This window comes from Nylanderia fulva, unplaced genomic scaffold, assembly GCF_048542155.1.
Source record: "Nylanderia fulva isolate GAGA-0341 unplaced genomic scaffold, ASM4854215v1 Scaffold17, whole genome shotgun sequence".
NCBI lineage: Eukaryota > Metazoa > Arthropoda > Insecta > Hymenoptera > Formicidae > Nylanderia > Nylanderia fulva.
Window position 1 is genome coordinate 2,700,411 of NW_028189945.1, and position 22,708 is coordinate 2,723,118.

The 22,708-nt window shown below is 35.1% G+C and overlaps 4 protein-coding genes and 1 long non-coding RNA gene across 6 annotated transcripts in view; 1 reads left to right on the plus strand and 4 right to left on the minus strand.

The window, feature by feature from the left end:
- cyc (basic helix-loop-helix ARNT-like protein cyc) overlaps positions 1-14,282 on the minus strand; it is a 31,690-nt gene extending 17,408 nt beyond the window's left edge. The window contains 3 exon segments of the mRNA XM_085481161.1: positions 5,567-5,626; positions 6,444-6,503; positions 13,718-14,282. Of these exon segments, the coding sequence (XP_085337287.1) occupies positions 5,567-5,626; positions 6,444-6,492 (109 nt within the window). The 5' untranslated portion in view covers positions 6,493-6,503; positions 13,718-14,282.
- LOC146723759 (uncharacterized) lies at positions 604-5,234 on the minus strand. The gene is made up of 3 exons (XR_014924415.1): positions 5,214-5,234; positions 1,634-1,817; positions 604-833 (listed from the first exon to the last, which is right to left on the minus strand). It is a non-coding gene; the product is annotated as an uncharacterized LOC146723759 (long non-coding RNA).
- A 70-nt stretch (positions 14,283-14,352) lies between the features above and the next one.
- LOC114938136 (nitric oxide synthase-interacting protein homolog) lies at positions 14,353-16,220 on the minus strand. Its single transcript, XM_085481160.1, has 5 exons — positions 15,959-16,220; positions 15,744-15,855; positions 15,270-15,664; positions 15,091-15,199; positions 14,353-15,007 (listed from the first exon to the last, which is right to left on the minus strand). The coding sequence occupies exons 1-5, from the start codon at positions 16,132-16,134 to the stop codon at positions 14,936-14,938; spliced, it is 864 nt and encodes a 287-aa protein (XP_085337286.1). The 5' UTR covers positions 16,135-16,220; the 3' UTR covers positions 14,353-14,935.
- LOC114938135 (uncharacterized) lies at positions 16,161-17,411 on the minus strand. 2 transcript variants are annotated; one of them, XM_029311905.2, is made up of 2 exons: positions 16,725-17,183; positions 16,161-16,226 (listed from the first exon to the last, which is right to left on the minus strand). In XM_029311905.2, the coding sequence occupies exon 1, from the start codon at positions 17,177-17,179 to the stop codon at positions 16,736-16,738; it is 444 nt and encodes a 147-aa protein (XP_029167738.1). In that variant the 5' UTR covers positions 17,180-17,183; the 3' UTR covers positions 16,161-16,226; positions 16,725-16,735. The 2 variants fall into 2 exon arrangements, with proteins under 2 accessions (XP_029167738.1, XP_029167739.1); XM_029311906.2 differs by lacking the exon at positions 16,161-16,226 and adding an exon at positions 17,255-17,411 and having other exon boundaries at positions 16,544-17,183.
- A 670-nt stretch (positions 17,412-18,081) lies between these two features.
- Positions 18,082-22,307, plus strand: Hsp90 (heat shock protein 90). The gene is made up of 3 exons (XM_029311904.2): positions 18,082-18,452; positions 19,413-19,531; positions 19,623-22,307. Exons 1-3 carry the CDS (start codon positions 18,303-18,305, stop codon positions 21,523-21,525), a joined length of 2,172 nt encoding a protein of 723 aa, XP_029167737.1. The 5' UTR covers positions 18,082-18,302; the 3' UTR covers positions 21,526-22,307.
- Positions 22,308-22,708: the final 401 nt, after the last annotated feature.

Genomic DNA, 22,708 nt, shown 5'->3' on the forward strand with positions numbered 1-22,708 from the left:
GCAGACATCTTCTTATTGGAATGTTTTTTTATTTTATATAAAAGTATCGTTACAGGATATAGAGTTTCCCGCATGGTTTGCTCGCGATTATAAGATGAGATGTCAATGACATTTACGATTGATAAGTTATTACATAAAACTATATGATAAAGATCTTTATCGCGCAAAACGTAAACAACACCTTGACTTGACTCGTCTGATGACGCATTATAAATTTTTCAGAATGTAAACGACTGAGATAGCAACAATGATTTTAACTAAGAGCTGCGCAATCTTTGATAACGCGGTACGTTTTATTAATGGAGAACGATAGTACCTGTTGTAAATTGTGAAACGATGGAGGAAATTTCTCGACAGAAGTGTATCTCGAAGAGCTGTCATTTGAATGGAAAATGAATTCATTCTCGAGTGATGATCGAGAAGACAAAGGTTCAGATGGGAGATATTCTTCGTAATTTATAGATAGAAAGAACTTGCTACAGTTTCTGTGACAAAAAAGTGGGGGGAAACAATACCTGAGACGACAAGAATATCCCAGCAATTATTATTGGAATGATGCATTCGATGATACATCGACGAAAATTGCATCTGATGACGACGGCGCACAATACGTCACTGACACAAGTGTTCCCCAATTGTCAAGGAAACCAGTTCGATAAGAATGCACTCTTCAAGACTTCATCTGATTCTGCTTAATTAAAAATTACTATCGAATTCGTTTATAAATTATTTTTATAGAAATAATTGACTGATACATGATGACGATTTAATTTGATAGATCTACGATGAGTAAAAATATGGATAATTGCCGTCAATCATCAGCATCCAGCTGTCTAGAAATATTATATAAAACATGCGAAATATGATTAAACTAATAAAAACTGAATGGATCTTCTTGACACCATTTAACTATACGAGTAATTAATAAAAATTGCGCGACGGACATCGAATCAATTTTTTCGGTGAATTATCTTTTTCACGAGATAATCGTCCTCAGATATACACGCAGAGACCAAGATGATTTTTTCTCAAGTCATTCTTATTGCCTTTGACAGAAAGAACGCTCGCGATGCGTCGTCTCTCGCGCGAGGAATTTGACAGGAGAGATCTTTTCCTTCCGCGATCAGCGAATTTTTATCGATCGATATCGCGTCCATCAGGATACCGAATATCCTATAATCTCTCGAGAGAAGAAGTCTGGACGCACTGGGTATCGTTTTTCAGTTTCTCCTTCCGCACTCTCGTTGCACCTTCCGGCCTCCTCGAGAATGTCGAAGAAAATCCTACTCCGTGTGCGTCGCGAGCGTTCAATTAAGCGGGAAACCTCTTACCAAGAGCGTCCATCCACGTCGTCGTCGAGGGAAGGTCTATCGCCTTTCCTCTCGGCGGGCGATGCCCTCGTATTTCGAGGGTCGGGCCTCCTCGACGTCGAAAATGACGGGGGTTGCGTCGCGAATCTCCGCCGGTGAAAGGAGAAGACGAAGAATGATATCGGTGCGCCTAGACTTCTTCCCTCGAGGGATTACAGGGTATCGGTATCTTGTCGGACGCGATATCGATCGATATAGAAATTCGCTGTTCGCAGAAGAAGGTCTTTTCTCCAGGCGGACTCCTCGCGTGACAGACAACGCACTCGTCATCAACAGACGCGTCGTTCGTTTGACACTGAGAACGCGGGTGGAAGTGATGATGACGATGGTGGTGATGATGGTAGCGGTGGTGGTGGTGGTGGCGGTGATGGTGGTGGTGGTGGTGGTGGAGGTGCCTCGACGACGACGGTGATGAAGATAGAGAGGTGCCGTCGTCAACAGACTGAGCTACACCGGGGCGCGGATACCACGTGGTCGCGCGATGTCGACACAGGTGGGAGTGACTGAAACCGCCCTGCGCCGCGAAATCGCCCCCGCGATGACGACTCGTCACCCCCGAAGCCACCCTCGCAAGCGGGAAGGAAGGAGGCCTCGAACGAGGGAGGATGCGTATCGCGGCAATTTTTTCGAACGCAGGAATTTTTCTTTGTCGGCCTCTTCCTCGCTAAGATCGATCGATCGATCGATCGTTTAAGATGGAAAGAATCAATTCGTTGATAATCGGAATGTTAAAAAAATTTGATAGAAATATGCGATAATATAATTGGTTCTTTCTCTCTCTCTCTTATACTTTTGATTTCTGAAGATAAGCAAATTAGATTTAAGTTTGGCATGTCACAAGACAAAAATATGTATAATCGGAGAAGATAAAATCGTATAACAATATGTATTAATTGTCCAATAGGACCGATCAGTCATTTAAGATAGAATAGTCAATTGTTGATGATCGGAATATTAAAAAACATTAGATAGAAATGTGTGATAATATAATCGGTTCTCGCTCTTACCTTTGATTTCTGAAGACTAGCAAATTAGATTTATTAAGTTTGGCATGTCACCAGAAAAAAATATGCATAATCAAAGAGAAGATAAAATCGTGCAACAATATGTATATGTCGTTAATTGTCCGTGTAAAATATAATTAAACTGTCGGAATCTATTAAAAATTATATTATCAAAATAATTGAAAGGTTCTTAAGTCCTCAGGAAAGAAAGGTGTTATTAACAGTACAAGCCGAGGAAAATGTGTATCTCGTGGTTTGTTTGCTACCTGTTTATAAGTTGGGAAATCGGATATAACGGTAGCAATCAGCCGCTACGTGATGTAACTTACAACATGTAATTTATAAACGCATAATATGTTTTTCAAATCACTTGTTAGCATTTTTCGAACATTATAAAATTTAACACGCACACTGTTTTGATAAAATTAATGCAAATAAAATCAACGTATATGTAATTTTTTTGCGTGAATGGAAAATTTTAAAAAATATATAAATTCCTGTAATAAACTCTTTCCTGCGGGCTTTTAGATGGATTTGAAAATTACGAACCTTCACAGTATTAAGTAGTACGTAACACGTGTTTCATCATATAATGTACAACAATATGCATGTGCATTTAAAGCCGATTAATTAACGCTGATTATCTTTAATCTCTTGCATAATTTGATTGACATATAACTTAATTAGAATTAACGTTTTAGTTTTCATATCATGCATTATGGAAAAGGTACGAAGTGAACGACTGTAATCTTTTCCCGCACGCGATTATTCTTTATAAAACATGCACATTCGCAAGTTTATCTTTTACTTTGTACAGAAACATTCGACCAACCTTCGACCAACCGGTTTATTATTGCGCGCAATTCGCTTAATATCGGCAATAATAAACGATTGAATATGCCATTTGCTACAAATTTTTCATATCGCTTCAATTTTCACATTCCTCTTCTCCCATATGTGAGACTTTCTAATTAATTATCGGCGCTTCTTAAGTATCGTGTTAATTTAATTATACACATTCTATATTAGCCTGTCAATTAAATGTCGATGTAAATGTCGACATTTTCCAAGTTAGTTCATAAACAATTAGCAATAAGCACATTCGTCGAGCATTTAATTAATGATATTTTACATCTTATTGCGTAAAATTTTAATAAAAAAAAGCAGAAACACATATCGATATTTCTCGATATGCAGGCAATATATCTTCCATTTCTCTATTAAAAAAAATGCAATCTATGACTATCATCGAAAAATGCGTAGATATAAAGAGTGCAAGCTGAGAGAATTTTCTTTTAGAATTTATCCCGAAAGTCATGCATGAGTGTCCGCAAGATTTCTTTCAGAAGGGGAGTATAATTAATTTTTTTTGTTTTTTATTTTTTTATTTTTTTTATATTAAATATGCAAAAATGAATATCAGTGTTTATTCAAAAAGAGAGCAAATTTGCCCATGTAATAAAAAATATTAATATAGTAAATTTTACTATGTACATAGTAAAATTAATTAAACATGTTATATCTTATTATGGTAGATATTAATATTTTTTATTGTGATAAATATATACATATTAATCAGAGAAATTCTATAAAATTCTCCCAATACCATATTGTCTCACGATTACCACGATTTTCACGTTAAATTCTAAGAGAAAATTTTGTTGTATGATTGTACCAAAAAATTCTGCGTACAAAAAAAAAATGAAAAATTCGACACATGTAGAGGGATGGCCGCGATCTTTTCCTCGATCGCACTCTCGACCCTTTGAATGGGCGTCGCCGAGATTTCGAGCCGAGCCGCGATCGCACTGTATTAATTAGCGCTAATTACAACGGGCTAAGCCTGCCTCAGCCGCGCGCATCTGCCCTGACCGGAACAACCCGTTTGTAACGGAGCGGTAATTGTTATCGTCGATACGCTTGTCCCCGGTTTATGATCGGCATTGACGTTTGAAGTGACCGCAACCTGCTTTCTCCTCCCTCCCTCTTCTGTCTCGTCCATTCATTAGCGTGATTTTTCGGCGACCCCCGCCCGCGGAGAGATCAACCCCTCTTTTTTCTCCTCCCCCTTTCCTACCCGCCGATTAATTTTCAGTGATTTGTCCGCGTGCGCGCTTATCCAATTATTCGCTGAAAAGCATCGGGGTTTCAATAACGATCTTTGACCTTTGTTAGCGCTTGCCGCACCGCCGACGAAATTTGAAAATAAAAAGCGCGACGTTTCTTTTGCTATCTAAAGTGTGATAACGCATTTTTGAAAAAAAAAAGAGCCGCTCGGCGAACTATCGACATATGAAGTCGTCAATAAAAATGATTAGAAGTAATTTTATTTTTATTGGAATTTGTTCTATGTATCAATTATATGGAAAAAATTATATTATATTATATATATATATATATATTTTTTTTTTTTATTAAATGGACTTCATAATTTTTTTCTTAACATAAGATCATTTATACTATAATTTCTAATGTTTTTATGTATGTATGTATGTATAATGACATACTTATTTATTAAACGTATGTATGATTATACTCTTTTTATATTATATTCATTATACTTCTAGTAAACACTTTAATTATATACTTCTCTTTACTTATTCATTAAACATTCAAGAGTGTAATATCACTGTCTTTTCAATAAAACTAAAGCGTTTATAATAACACCCACGTCAAAACTAAATCGTTTTATTATACTATCAATCAAGCTGCGATTAAGAAATCGCGAAATAACACAATTGATGTAATGTCATTAACATTATTGCGTTGGGTATAATTGAGAGAGATTGCGCTTCTATATTCTTTTCGTGATCCTCTCGTATTTCGAGTGTCAACTTACCTCGATTATCGCCGAGAACATCGGTTATATCCTCGAATTCCGAACTGACCAGTGATTCTAGAATTCGTTTCTTAACATTGATTGGTAAGCTGACACTGACCGCGTCTTTTCTCGTAACACAATACTTTCTCAGACATAACTACAATCATTGTGTCATTCTATCATCTATATGTATGTAATATCTAGAGCGAAAACGCTCATATCACTCTTTATTATCTCTCCTTCAATAATTCTCAATTCTCTGACGTGTCATCGCGCGAGCAAGGAAAAGATGGTTAATTTATTTGACAATTAAAACGTCAAAATAATTAACGAGGGGAGAAGCAACAGTATAATAATAATAATGATCTTACCTTTAGATTCGTATCGAGCTCTTCCATACGTCGATTCATTTGGCTGGACCATAGCAGTGCCTGCAAGCAAAACCATCGCGAAAAGAATTATTAAATCTTAATTGATTCATCGGTCGCGCGAATTTTTATAATTGGACGCCCATCGTCTCTGACGATTTGTCGTTTGTGCATCGAGACGCGAAAGGAACAAGACGAGTAAACTTTACGCTCAAATGAACAAGACAGCGAATTACGAAGTAAATTGAGATTCAGCAATAAAACAGCGTGCAAGATGGAACTAATGATATTTCATAGGTAGAGATAAAAAATAAGATAAATAAAAAAATAAATGAGACATCTGAGATACATGTAATTTGCAATAAAGATTGAACGTTGAGGCACGTAAATATTAATGTGATTAAATCGATTTATCATATTTATCTCGTATAAATATATTTATTTATTTATTAATAAATTTATTTTTTTTTTGCAAATCTAATACAATTTACCTCTCATAAAATTATACTGTAAAAAAATATTACGCTTCCTGAAATTATATTAATGATCCGATGTACAATATGCGAGTGCAGTAACGAGGTATAAGCGTTATGTCAGGTGCGCCGAGCGCTTGTTAGGATCTTATTATTGTCACATCGTAACGAGCATCTGCGCCTTTGAAGAGAATTGATTCTCTATTTGACCGCGTAAAAGGGTTTCTAACTTTTTACTAGCGGACATAATACTTTGAATGATCTCTCATCCACGCAATATATTTATCGTTTATAAATTTAAAAAAAATTTTTTTATAAATATATTTTTTTATAAATATATTTTTTTTATAAATATATTTTTTTGAAGGGTGCAAAGATTGAAAGCATCAAATGAGTAACAACCGTACCTTCGAATTTCTTTTCAAATGTGTTACGCATCCATTCGTGAGGCCTCATAGTATCGGTATCTGTAAAAGAGAAAATGTATAAATTAAAATTATTCAAATAATTCCTTGTGGGTTAATTGAAAATTCCTATCACGTTCAAAGAAATAGTAAAAATGTATACTGTGTTTGATCCGACGAAACTTTCTGAAAGAAAGCACCCTTAAGTGAATAAGCTGTTAACACGATTACGTTTTTCGTGATTGAATTCCTGTTACGTAAGCGTGCAAACAACACAATGTGCAATAATTTAACCACGTGATTATATAAACATTATATATCAACGTCTCTGTGTCTGACAGATTATGCCTTGCCGACGACATCCCCTATCGTCGTCATATCAACGTATCACAAAAACAACCCCTTTTCTGTGCTCTCGTCCCGATTTAGAATATTATTAACGCAAGAGAGGATTCAATATCGGTATTTGTAACACCGAAAACGATCATCGGGGAAATTGGGCGAGAGAAAGATACGTTTTTGAGCAATACGACAAAATTATTCTTATTTCACAAGTATAAACTGCAATAGTGGTAATTATTGCTTTACATAATCTACAATTATGAAATATATTGCGATATGAAATTACTTAATAAAAAATATCACATACGTATCAGTAATCTTTGCTGACGATTGTTATGTCATATCGTCGTGTATAATGCTACGAGAAATACAGTCCACAGAAAAAGTTTATATATGATAAATATAGAGACATATTTAAAGAAACATATTTAAAGTGTCACAGATGGTGACGACGATTTGTTAGCATCTTTCTTATAGAAACGTGAAAATCGCACACCTGTGCTCAGGAGTCGATCAAATCAAATCTTTAGTCATTCTCACAGATTTAATAAAATAGAAAAGAAAGAGAAATCCCGATTATACGTCACAAGGAAAAAAATACACTTGACACAAAAAATATTAACCCTAAGCAACTTTAAAAACAAAGATAACGCGATATTGATAAAAATAATATTGTGTAATATATATTATCGCGGGATAAGCAATAACAACGCATCGGCGAGAAAAATTTTGCAATATTTATATAAATATTATTTGTATCAGCCCCTGTTCAAAAGTGTCTCGCGTGAATGTATTTAATTTTTCCGTAAGCGGAAGAGAATATAAACATCGATGACAAGCGCCACGGATGACGATCATCTTCGACAAAAACCGAGAGCCGGATCGCGGCGAGTCCGCCAATGTCAAGGCGAACCGACTCGTTTATTTCCTTATCAATGCACTCAGTTACGTAATCCCCGGCCACCGAAGTGCGGTGCACCGATATCCGCGCGCGACTCGCCGCCTTCCATGCTCGCTTCATATATGCTTGACCTGTGACGTAAAAACACACGCACGCACGCATGCAATCAAGGCCGTAACGTAACATTCGCAATGATTCCGTTATGTAAATTTTGTGATCGCGCGTTTTTCCTCAATTAATACCACCTCTATACTATGCTATATTAATGAATGCAAACACGGTTTTCGCTGCATGAAAAATAGCGATTTTATCACAGAGAATTTTCTCTTTGAATTTATCCTGAAAATCAAGATAATCGTAGGACATTGCTGGATTTCAAAGAATTTTTTTTTATGAAAGTTTCTCTGATTAATATATAAATCAAAATTTCAATAAATTTTAAAATATATTAAAACCATATAATTGTTTTAATGTTTTTTAAATAGATGCTAAGAAAATGATAGACAAAATATCTTATATAATAATTAAATTAAATTATTAAAAGAATTACATGCATGTAATTTTCGACTTATCATATTTATATGATAAGAATTGCAGTAAATTTTACGGTAAAATATATATATATATAGAGAGAGAGAGAGAGAGAAAAAAAAATACCGAACTCTCGTATAATCATCACGCAGCCTCGCAAGGACACCTGTCAACAATCGAATGCTTGTGATGTCATATGGTAAATGAGATGCGTCATTGATGAGGTAATTTTAGATCGCTTACGGAAGAACAATTCCAATGAAATAAAAAATAGAACAACGCGATGCGTTATTGTCGCAATCCTAAATTGAAAAATTTCACGTTTTCCGCGCATTTGTTCCCTTCGTAAAATAATTAATCACCGCACGAGGAGGCGAAAAGCCGGCCGGCCGGCCGGCTGGATCCGTGTCCCGCATTTACTGACCGGTATTATGTACCCTTATGGGCGTAATGCGATTTGCATTTGAAATACTTTGACCTTTTCAGACCCGTCTGTATGTGTGTGTATGCAGTTCGCGACTTGCCGGAATTTATATCGCCCCCTACGGGCATCCAGCTCGCTGCATATATACAAACGATAGAGAAAACTGATCAAGCTCTGACTCGAAAATCAGCATAGTTGACTTAAATCGTAAAATAAAGTATTAATAAAAAGAACAAGTTATATATGCATAATTAATTACATATGCATAATTAATTATATATATCAAATTTTAATATATATTAATATATTAGAAAAAATTTGCTACGTTCTCTCTATTAATAATTTATTTTATAATTTAAGTTCTTTTTGGCTACGCTACACGGAGAGAGTTTTCTTTTAGAATTTATCCTGAAAATCAAAGGATAATTATTGGAAGAATTTTATAAAATTTTCTCTGATTAATATTTATCATATATTTGAACATTTCATATTATTATTGTGGTAGATATTAATATTGTTTTACCCTCATGATTACTATAATTTTCAGGGTAAATTCTAAGAGAAAATTTTTTCTGTGTAATTTTAATATTTATAAAAATTAATTATATATATGTATAATTTATGTATAATACATGTATAAATTATTTGTGCAAAAATTAGAACTAGATTTTCCAGAATACAGCTTCTCGAAATGCGCGTTCTTGAGACTTTTAAAGCAAACGCTCTTTTAACAACTCGTGCGTGTCAGATTGGCGGAGTTTAAATCGCGACGTTTACGGTTAATTGCCTTTATAAACTATTCACCACCGCGATCGTTTTCGAAATCTCGCTGGTCCCTGCCTCCTTCTTGACGGCGGAAACTGCGAAAGATCTCTCTCTCTCTCTCTCTCATGCTCTTTAATAAATATATACTATAGCAACACGCCGGTATGTTGCTGTCGCACGTACACACACTTTAAACGTTACGTAATGCTTCTTGCGTGTTTTGCGGTGCGCATTACCTCATATCAAAGCAATTCTCGAGCACGGCGGTCATTTTCCCACCGGGAAACGGCCCCTTCCGCGAGTCGCAAGCCAACCTAAAACCCTCTAATACGATGCGGATTTAAGAGCGATCGCATTCCGATCTGCACGACTCGATTCGTCGATCGATTCCCACTGAGATCTTCCGTATTAATTCCTTCGATATACGTGAAAGTCGACGGTGCATCATCTTGCGATGCAGCATCTCTTCTCGCGTCTTCGAAGGAACGTACGAAGAGCGAGCCTTAACGAGAGCGAAAGTTGCGTGGCACAACTCGGTGCAAAATCGCGCTTGTATAGTAATCGCTCTTTCGATAATTTCTTTTCTTTGTCAGTCGGTCACGATTGAAACGATCCGCGTATCTATACGTTCGTTACGTAACGATATCGGGCTGAGAGAGACCGCGCGGAATCGCACGAGAGACGGTCGGGAAAACTGAATCATCGATTACACTTGCGAGGCTGCTTGCGTGGACGATGGCTTCCCCGACCAACCTTGAATAAGTAATCTGCTTCTTAGGGTAATGTGCGAGTCGGTCGGAAAAACCGTCCCAGAGATTCGCGGATGCGAGCGATATCGCTCGGTGAAAGTGCATATCGCGATTGCATAGATATAGATATATATATATACTTGTATGCGCAGAGCGGATGTGTCTCGCAGCTTAGTACCTCCAGACAATGTATATAAATCTTTAATATAACACCGTTGACAAATTTGAATTTGATTTTATCTTTGCGAAAATGTGAAGAGATTGAAATAGTGCGTTGAAACAAGTGAATTCGAATAAATATTTATTTCAATACTACCTTATGTATAAATCATTTATTTGAAACTAATAATATTGATTTAATGTGTGAACAAATATTTATTTGATAAATCCTTATATAATAAAATTTTTTTCAAAATAGATAAATATTTATTTGTTTCAAATAAATAATTTATAAGGCAGTATTGCGAGATAAATATTTATTAATTTCATAATTTTTTTAGTGTGCGTTCTCGAAATTATTGAATTATTAAAAATTATTAAATATTATTTTTATTAAAAATATTAATATTGAAAATTATTAAAAATATTATAGGAATTATTTTTAATAATTTAATATTAAAAATAAATGTCTTCATTTTATAAGTTTTAAGTAGAAATCTTATCGCGTAAACGAACTTTATAATTTAATATATAAAGAATTAGAGTGACCATTAAAAAATGAAAACAAATGTATATAAAAATACGGAAATCTATCGGTCAAACACCCATATATTGGCGCACATATAACGGAAAGAATCATTCTTTGAATTTTTCTTATGTAACAGATTGATTGTAATAGATAAATATGTAAACTACATGTATAATGAAAATAATTTGTAGTAAATAAATTTAAAATAGAAAATATTGCTGAACCTAAAAGAAATAAAAAAACTTCATTGGGAAATTATAAAATATATATGTATATAGAATAAATATATATATAATTCAAGGAAAAAAATATATTTATCGTGTGTAATATATAGGATGTTGGGTTAAAAAATAAAATTTCTTTTTAAAATAAAATCAATGTTCGCCCACCCGAGAGCCACGTGTAAATTTCTCGCACGTGTAAAGTATTTTCTCGAGCTTTTCACAACTGGTTTGCTGCTTATATAATCGCATCGCCACTTAGTTCTGTGTATCGCATCGTTTTTAACCATTATGCAACGAGCCAAGTGATACGCATAGCATAATTTTTCACTTATATATTCCGCGATGTGCCGAATGCATCCGGAGCGACATGACGCGTTGATTCGCGCTTTTCTTGAACTTGCGGGAAATTTCTGAATGAACATAGGTCAAGTGTTAATGATAAATTCTTTAGAGAATCAAAAAGCTTATATTTACTATATATTATAATAACAATTAATTATCTAAACCCTTTCAATTATCTCAAAAATAGTATGGATTATTATTTCAACACCTAATTTTGCTACAATATCAGACCTTCTAAGTTACAAATTAATATTTTATAATATTTAAGTAACTTCCTCTTTAAATCTTTCTCTTTTTTATTTAATAACTCACTCGAAATTAATATATCAAAAGCGTTTGTTGTTATATAATATTTGGTTTTAGAGGCAATATCGGAGAAATTTTCAATCGAAAGCTATAGGACTTGAAAACTCATGGTCAATCTATTTCTTAAAATCTATCTCCATATAAGATAGCATAGATATCAGAGAATAAATTCTCTGACCACGTTAGGTCTTCAAGTTCTTGCTCTAGATTATAAATTGCTTTTCTTATAATCTATGAGAGACAAATTATAAGAACAAAACACTTTATTAAGTTCAAACGAGAATTATTGAATAAAAGAGAGAGGACGATTTAAACTAGATCCTTTTTCTGTATATACAGATTTGTTTTTAGGAAGCAGACCGGGTGCTGGATGATTACAATAACTATCTGTTCTTTATTTTAGAAGATAGTCCTTTAGATTTATTCATTTTTTCAAAACTCAATTTTGTCCTTTATTTTTATTTCATTGTCTAAAACGTCGTAGTATATTAACGTAAGAATTTGTCGAAAACAACGATACTCTTATCCATAATCTATTTAAAAAAGCAAGGGTTTATTTCAACACAGTAGAATCAGTTTCAAACTACAAGAATAAGAATTCTGATACACAGAGAGAATTTTCTCTTACAATTTATCCTGAAAAATCATAGTAATCGTGGAACAACGAGGTATTTTATAAGTTTCTCTGTGATTAATATTTACCATAATAAAAAATATTAATATCTACCATAATATATAAAAAATATGTTCAATTAATTTTACTATGTACATATTAATATTTTTTTTATTGTAATAAATATTAATCAAAGAAACTCATGAAATTCTTTCGATACCACATTGTAAAAAAAATATATTACATAAAAATATGTAAAGTTACATAAATAATAAATGTAAAATTACACAATAAATAATGAAAAAATATATATTTTTATTGTTTATCGTGTAATTTTACACTTATTATTTATGTAATTTTACATATTTTTATAGTGCATATTGTCCCATGATTACCATGATTTTCAGAATAAATTCTAAGAGAAAATTCTCTCCGTGGAGCCAGCGAATTATTTTTTCTTTTTGCTCGTCAATCTCCACTTTGGTCGCAAACTAATATTGAAACAAAGGTCTAAAAAATGTTGAAATTTGTCCTTAATTTTTTCTTAGAAAATCTGCTCATCGTGGACGATGCACCGAGTAACATGCAGCGTGTGCGTGAATGCGTGCGTGCGTAAATATATAGTATAAACACTACGCGCCTGCGCGCGTGTGTGTGCGTACGCGTGTACGCGATAAGAGCCGCGTTATATCATCGTCTGCGAGCCATTCTTGTGTGCGACGTGATATTGTGATACGTTGTCGCCTTCGGTTCCTTGAGCCATTGAACCTCGCTCGCTTCAATTGCGCGGGTTACAAAATCAAGCGGACGATAAGCAGTCTCGAGCGTCGTACATAATAAAAATAAAAATTTTAAAAGATCCGACCGTCTTGTATCTCTCCCGATAGCAGAAATGCATTACGGAAGTTGATTCCGAATCGTCCCCCTCGATCTTGTCCATTACGTGTCCTGTCAAATCGATGTACGTGTATTGTTTCACGTGTCAGCAGCGGAAGATTTTTCCCGCGCTTTTTTATACTCGAATTATCCAAAGAAAAAATCGATTAATGTTTCGCCAGAAATTCGAGTATCATAAAATTGCAAATAAATTATGAAAAATTGTGAGAATTTGCAAACTGTATAAATATTTTAAACAACGCGCAAATTGAAAAAATGTATAAAAGAAAAAAAACGCCATCTGAAGAATCGAAATGGCGCTTAATAAATAATTATTTTCAGAAGCTTCTGTCACATATACATATATATCAGCGTGCATAAAACAGCCGGGGGAAATACACGGACAATGAAATTATGCAGAGAGTTAAATCTCACTCGCAAGATTCTTCCATCTCGGCTATTTTATACATCCGACAAACACACAATCGATGCATTACATTTACATGTCCTACTTACGTATTTATATCGTCGGCTGCGAGTGTCATAATCGTCTCCGGTCGCTACAAGGAAAACCGTAGCACTCTCCAAAATTGAGATTCGCCGAATACAAAAACTGCCGCCTTCGAAACTTCCTTATTATTTGTATCGCGAACAAATAAGTTATACATACACTCGCGCGCGTTGGACAAAGAGACACTTTTGCGTCGTCGATTCCGCGTTCCGGGAATCGCAAAAGTCGAATCGCGCACTCGCACTCACCTCTTCCCCGTCATCGATGTCACCGTTTGACGTTTCGAAGTCGGCGCTCCGCGGTTTTTCCGCGCCGCGTAAATCGACATAATCCAGCACGACCGGTCGAATCTCGCTTCGCGTCCCGCTCGTGAACGTTTGAAAATATCCGTCTGCCTTCGAAAGACGCGCGCGCGAACCGGACGAACGAACGAATCGTACAACCGTCGTCCTGAGCGCAGATTGCCGCTTACCCGGCGGAGCGCGCGACTTTCTCACTGAGCTCCATCCGAAGAACTAATCGGTCAAGATGGCGCCACTCTCAGTTCTCAGTCCGCGTCCTCCGCCGACTTCAAGACGCTCCGACATCAGATAGGGGAGAGGGGTTGAGGTCGAATTATTTTTTAATTTTTTCGCGCGCATTTTGATTTGCCAAATATGAAAATATATTGATCTGCCTACATGATTTATAGGTAGTCAGCATTACGAGAAAATTATTTTTTTTTTTTTGTAATTTAAGGCATTCCTATTACATCTTTGTTTTATTTTTGATAGTGTTGTACACTTTTTTATTTTTCTTTTTACATGTATGTAAAAAAGTTAATTCGAAATCTTCTCTTTACCTAAATATATATTTATTTCATTTTAATAAAACAAATAAGATTGAGATTTGCATTCTTTTTTAATACTTTTAATTTTAATAATATATTAAATTAAAATAATTATCTCGTAGAATCGCGCATAATAATGATAGCATTATATATTTATATAGATACATATTTATGTATTTTACAATCATATTCTCTAGTTTTTATTAACTGTGAACTAAACGATAATAATATAGCATATTATGTACGAATATGCTACATTTTTTTTGTTAAAAAATATATTAAATAAAATACATAAATACTAATCAATGCTTAATTGCAGATTTTTATCTGCAATAAATTATGTACATTGTTTACATTAAAAGCCTATACGCCGCAAAACTATATAAATTGCCCCTTATGCCTGCAGCACTGGTCTTTCATGCTTACCCTCTAACGAATCATTAACAGATGCATAACCAGTGCCACCCTGAGAAATAATGAATATGGATATTTTTAGTTGTTATATACTAATCCCTCTTCAATATCTTTATATCTCAATAAATTACTTACTCTTTGCAACTGAATAATATCAGACGATGTCAGTTTGGAATTGTCCAAAGGATTAATCCAGTCCTTTTTTATTAATTTTTCCACACATTCCATAGTAACCACATCACCACTACAAAATATTTAAAAATAATTACAAACTGTAATAAAATTTACGAAAGAAATTAGACACTCATACTTACGTTGTCCTTATCGCAGCACAAGGCACATTGTTGCCCAGGATATCATGTGTTATGGGACACATGTATCGTGCTTGTTTGACAATAAGCGATCTTTTGTCATCTGGATCCTGAACTTGTGTGAATTTTACAGGAATCAGATCTTTCATTTTTAATGGCTTTCCACTGATAGGGCAATAGATAGTCTTGTCAGGCTTCTGCAAGGAAGTTTCCTTTGCTTCTGGTGTTTTAGAAGGTATCCAAAAACTCGGTAACACTTTGTCTTTGCCATTTTTCATATTAGACACAGAAGCTCCATTCGATGTGCTAGAACTATTTGACACAATAGTTTTTTCACTCTTTAGAAAATTCTGCAGTTTCTTCAGCTCTTCATTAGCAGTTTCTTCTTGCGACTGCTCCTGTAACAAATAAATCAGCAGCAATATAAATACTGTATTGACTAATTCAACTTTTCAATAAATGTACAACTCTGTTCACCTCTCTTTTTTGCTTCTGCTTTTCATACTCCTTTAATTTTCTGGCATATTCCCTCTTTTTCGTCAAAATATATTCCAGTATCGACTCTTTGTCAAACAGGTAGCCCTCCTTTCTGTAATAATAATTTAAAAAAACAATTAAAATAATAAATTGAAAAACAATTATGAAAAAAATATTCACATAAAAAAATATATATATTCTACAAAAATACATACGTTATCACTGGATTCCTACAAGGTTGTAGAGTCAAGCAGCAGCAATCGAAATCTTTGACAGAATCCTTGCCCACACGTTGAGTGTTGGTGCCATAACCTGACGCTGCGGCATCCTTTTTTTTCTCGTGATATGTGTATACTGCACCTGCAGTGCAATTCCTCGCATGTCGCGTCATTGTTATTAATAATTTGCAAAATAATTCTTCCTTTTTTGAGAGAAAATTGCGTCTGTATCCTCTCCTCGAACAGTATGCGCTGGTTATTGCATCTAAAAATTTCAAAATGGCGTAACGTCATCTAACTTCACCGGATTGGTTGACATTCTAGTGACCAATAATTCGACCAATCAGATGCTTGGATTTTTTTCTATCAACTGTCATGCATTTAGTGACAAAATCCTATCTACGTAATGGTGGATTTATGCTCTAGCAGGATGAGAAACGCTTTTTCTCTCAATATACACAAAGTTTATCTATCTCGTTTTATTTGGAAAATTTAGAAAGTGCAAGCGAGACAAACATATCTATTGTCATGTCGTCCTTATTGTAAACTAGGATGAGGATAGTTTTCTGATGTACTCTGAAATAATGAATTCACACTTCGTCCTTTATATATGGAGAAATATACGCATAATTACATTCTTATTCGAGTCAGCATACATAATATGAGGAAATGCATAAACAGAAAAAATGTCACAGTCATGACATTTAATTAACATTGAACGACGGAATAAATTGGAAAGAAAAAAGAATCCCTTCACACTCACGATTATGAAATTTATTTCTCGTCACTCTTTTCACTCTCGGACGAGCTGTCCTTCTTGCGCTTCTTGTGTTTCTTGTGCTTGGAGCTCTTCTTTCTCTTTTTATGTCTCTGTCTCTTTTCCTCCTCGTCGCTGCTGGAGCCTTCGGACTCGGACTCGCTGTCCGATTTCCCGCGTTTCTTCCGCTTCCTCTTGGATTTCTCCTTGCGCTTCTTCTTCGCGTCTTTCAGCTTTTTCTTCAGCTCACGCTCGCGCAATTCCGTCAACGGGGTTACGTAATTCTCGTCGCTGTCGGAGCTCGTGCTGCTGACGTCCAGCACAATCTCCTTGTTCGGGTCGATCTTGATGAAATTCCGACACTGATAGGTTAAGTGTCCGGCGTATCCGCACTTTTTACAGGCAGGTCGTACCTGTTCCTTGTTCTGAGGGATCAGCCTCGAGAGGATTCCAGGATCCATGAGTCTGCGAGAAACGAGCACGCAATAATGGAACGCGCGAAATATATATATGTATGATTAAAAGGCGAGATTTACTTTGTGTACTTTGTGTACAACTATTCTACTGACGCTTTCGTCATCGAGTAAACGATTCAATGCGATATAATCGACGCTTCGACTCGGATTTAACTTCAGGACGAATTTGTCAGTCCCACGTGCGCGAGGCAAAGAAATGTCAAAATGTCGATTTTGAGAGAATTAAAAAGATAAATATATTAAATAATATATATATACTGATATGAGAATATGCTTGTCAATAAAAATATCTGTCTTTAAAATCTGCGTGAATCATATAATTTATCATGCAAAAATAAATAAATTCGACCTACATTATGTAAAAAATTCTAAAAATTCTCGGATTTGTTTGACAGAAAAAAATCAATAGTAAAAAAACGCTCTTGCGTTTTACGGAGCTAAAATAGAAACGTCTGGAAAATTCGCGTCCAAATTCATCCTTGATAGATATAAACACGAAGCAAGGCCTTCCGAGGAAGACGTGGTCATCGATTACACGTGCGCACCTAGGATACGACGGAGCGCGCATGCGTCTCGCACCGGGGAACGTTCGTTCGAAGAGCACGTTTTCGAGCTATCGCGATGCTTCTAGATCCCAGAAGGGACGCCGTCACTTCCGGTTACCGCGCTGGTCGCGAGAGCGAAGCGTCCGATGGATTCGATCGAGTCTGATTAATCAATTTTTCGCCCAATGAATAATTTTTCTTAATTGACAGGTGAGATTTTGCGAGCGCGCGACTCGCGATCTCGGGGGTGGTTTCGCACCTCGAGGTACGGTCCCGAGGAGTGAACTTGATAGAAGCTTCTAGAAGCGGGCGGGCTTCCTCCAGAGCTTCTAGAATCTTCGAGGCAGTTCGAGGGAGAGCATAAAAAAGGGTTGCAGCGCGCCACAATTCAACACTCTTCAACGTGATTTCGTGGTGGACGTGTCGTCGAGGATTCTCTCCTTTTCCTTTATTCGTCTCCGATTGTCAAATAAAAGATTGCGAGTACACTAGTGCTTTAATAGCGTGTAACCGACGTCTTCGTTGAGTTTTCCATCAAATTCAATTTAATAAAACCTCGAAATATGCCCGAGGACGTGAGCATGGCGGAAACCGGCGATGTGGAGACCTTCGCCTTCCAGGCCGAGATCGCTCAGTTGATGAGCCTGATCATCAACACGTTCTACTCGAACAAGGAAATCTTCATCCGAGAATTGATCTCCAACTCGTCCGATGTGAGTAGCTGCGATTGTTCGTGGAAAATCGACCACGCGGTCGTGCCCTATTTTCGCGAAATTCTTTCGAGCACGTGTAAAAAAAGTTTTATTCAATTTTTGAAGAACGCGTGTCTTTTAATTTTTTACTTTAAGACAATTTGTTAAATTTGTTTTTTTATTATATACCAAAATTTATGAAGGCGTTATTAGAAATACTTGCGTAAATCTTCATGTGCAATTAAAAAATGAACCTTGATAATAGAATATTAATTGTGAAATTATTTCAATACACGTATGAGATAGCTTTATATTTTATTAAATTTTGAAAAACACGTTTTATTTGAAGAAAAATTTGTAAAAGAATTTTTTTATTATATTCAGAAATTTTATGAAACAGCTTGAATCTCCATGTGCAATTAAAAAATGAATCTTATTAATAGAATATTAATTATGAAATTATTTTAATGCACATGTGAGATAGTTTTTTGATGCAATCTTTGAATAAATTAATATAAACACACTTTGTTCTTTATATATGGAGAAATATACACATAATTTTATTCTTATTTAAGTCAGCGTACTTAATATGATGAAATGCTTCGTATTTTATTAAATTTTGAAAAACATGTGTATTTTAACTTGTAATTTGAAGAAGAATTTATGAAAGAATATTTTTTATTATATATATTCCAAAATTTATGAAGGCGTTATTAGAAATACTTGTATGAATCTCCATGTGCAATTAAAAAATGAACCTTGATAATAGTATATTAATTTTGAAATTATTCCAATGCACATGTGTGGAATAGATTTATATTTTATTAAATTTTGAAAAACATTTTTTTTAATTTGAAGAAAAATTTGTAAATTTTTTTATTATATACAGAAATTTTATGAAATATTTATGTAAATCTCCATGTGCAATAAAAAAATATTATTGAAGATACAATATTAATTTTTCCATCAATTTATGTCTAGGCATTGGACAAGATACGATATGAATCTCTCACGGATCCATCCAAGCTGGATACGTGCAAGGAATTGTTCATCAAGATTGTACCAAATAAGAATGATCGTACCCTGACAATTCTTGATTCGTAAGTATCAATTTTCTGTAGAAATTATACACACAAATAAAATATATTAATATAACAGTAATTAACAAATTTTCTTTTTTTCTTTTTATAGTGGCATTGGTATGACCAAGGCTGATCTCGTAAATAATCTGGGTACCATTGCCAAGTCTGGCACTAAGGCATTCATGGAAGCTTTGCAGGCAGGTGCTGATATTTCCATGATTGGACAGTTTGGTGTAGGCTTTTACTCCGCATACCTTGTGGCTGACAAAGTCACTGTAATCTCAAAGCATAACGATGATGAGCAATACTTGTGGGAGTCTTCTGCTGGAGGTTCGTTCACAGTCCGCCCTGATAATGGCGAACCAATCGGACGAGGCACAAAGATCATCTTGCACATCAAAGAAGATCAGACTGAATATTTGGAGGAATCGAAAATCAAGGAGATTGTTAAGAAGCATTCTCAGTTTATCGGCTATCCCATCAAGCTCGTTGTAGAGAAGGAACGTGATAAGGAACTGAGCGAAGATGAAGAAGAAGAACCTGCAAAGGAAGAGGGCGAGACTGAAGATGATAAACCAAAGATTGAGGATGTCGGCGAGGATGAGGAAGAAGATAAACCCAAAGATGAGAAGAAAAAGAAGAAGAAGACCATCAAAGAAAAGTATACCGAAGATGAGGAATTAAACAAGACGAAACCGATTTGGACGAGAAATCCAGATGATATTACTCAGGAAGAATATGGCGAATTCTACAAGAGCTTGACCAATGATTGGGAAGATCACTTAGCTGTGAAACACTTCTCTGTAGAAGGGCAGTTGGAGTTCAGAGCTCTGTTATTTATCCCACGTCGGGCGCCATTCGATCTGTTTGAGAACAAGAAGAGGAAGAACAACATCAAACTGTATGTACGACGTGTCTTCATCATGGACAACTGCGAGGACCTGATTCCTGAATATCTGAACTTCATCAAGGGTGTCGTAGACAGCGAAGATCTTCCTCTGAATATCTCTCGAGAGATGTTGCAACAGAATAAGATCCTGAAAGTTATCAGGAAAAATCTCGTCAAGAAATGCCTGGAGCTCTTTGAAGAATTAGCAGAAGATAAGGAAAACTACAAGAAGTGCTATGAGCAATTCAGCAAGAATTTAAAACTAGGTATTCATGAAGATAGTCAGAATAGGAAGAAGCTCTCAGAATTGTTGCGCTACCACACTTCTGCATCTGGTGACGAAATGTGCTCGCTTAAAGATTATGTTGGTAGAATGAAGGAAAGCCAGAAGCACATTTACTACATCACCGGTGAAAGCAGGGAGCAAGTCGCCAACAGCTCATTCGTGGAACGCGTAAAGAAGCGCGGTTTCGAGGTCGTTTACATGACTGAACCCATTGACGAGTACGTCGTTCAGCAACTGAAGGAATTCGATGGAAAGCAGTTGGTATCCGTTACGAAGGAGGGCTTGGAATTGCCCGAGGATGAGGAAGAGAAGAAAAAGCGCGAGGAAGACAAGGCCAAGTTCGAGAATCTTTGCAAAGTTATGAAGGATATCTTGGACAAAAAGGTGGAGAAGGTGGTTGTGTCCAACAGACTGGTCGATTCACCTTGCTGTATCGTCACATCACAGTATGGCTGGACGGCGAATATGGAAAGAATCATGAAGGCCCAAGCCCTTCGAGACACATCCACTATGGGATACATGGCTGCGAAAAAACATTTAGAAATCAATCCCGATCATCCCATCATGGAGAATTTGAGACAAAAAGCCGAAGCAGATAAGCACGATAAGTCTGTTAAAGATCTAGTCATGTTGTTGTTCGAAACTGCTCTCTTGTCGTCTGGTTTTGCACTCGAAGATCCTCAAGTGCACGCGTCCAGAATCTACAGGATGATCAAACTCGGCTTGGGCTTCGATGACGAGGATACGCCGAATCCTGAAGATGAGAAGATGGACACGGAAGTGCCATTGTTGGAGGGTGATGCAGAGGAGGCGTCGAGAATGGAGGAAGTAGATTAAGACTTTTAATTAAATTTTTATTTAGATTCATTGATAAGACATTACAAAAGTATTTAGCGATTTTTTTTACTTACAAGTAGTTAGATGGAGATATTTGCAACTTTTAATTATCCTCCATATAGAATTCTAAAAATATATGTAAATTCTAAAAACAGATGTAATCTTAAAAATAAATTTAACAATATAATAGTTAATTTAAAAACGTAATATTTAATCATATTAGAGGGAAAAAAACGCTCAATACTTAAGGTAAAATTAAGTCTGAACAATTTTAAAATAAATTTTTTAAATTTAATTTTAAGTTAATTAAAATTTTATTTTTAAAATTCAGTAAAATATTTCTTTTTCCTCAGAAAAATAGTCTTTCTATTATAAAGATTTTAAAATCTGTAGAAAAATGATATTTTACTTAATTATACTTTAAGTATCAAATGTGCTTTATTTATTCTTTTCTTCTATGAAGAAGATACGGTGTAATAACGTCCTAATGTACAATAATGAGCAAAATTAGGATTTATCTGCAGCGGACAATGAAAGGGAAGAGGAATTTAGTGTGGAGAAAATTTTAGATAAAAGAATTGTGAAGGGAAAGTAGAATATTTCCTTAAATGTGGAAGGGATATTCCAATGATGCAAATTCTTGAAACCTAATCTACCCCATGTTTTTAATTAAATTAAATGTTTAAATTTATTTTTAAAATTACATCTGTTTTTAGAATTTACAACTATTTTTAGAATTCACATATGTATGTGGAGGATAATAAAAGATTGTAAATATCTTATCCAATTATTATCATTGTATCACCTTGTTGGCGGAACCTCTCATATCTATAATGTTCTTTTTCATCTTTCTAATCTCTGTTTCTTGCACAGAGAACATGTATTAGATATTAGATCAAATCTATTTTTAAGTAATTACATTTGTTTTTAGAATGTAAGAAATAATAGGAGATAATGAAAATAGATCTGTTCATTTTGGCACTGGTTACACTAATATATAATATGGCCAGTGTAGCCAAAACGAACAGACATAATGCATCTATGTAAAGGATATCTAATGAAAAAAAAATTTTTTGCAAGTCATTAAAAAAAAAATGCTACTTGTTTATAATGTCTTATTAATGCATAAATCAACAATAGAACAAGACTGTCTTTAGTAATAATAAGTTTTACATTTTATTTC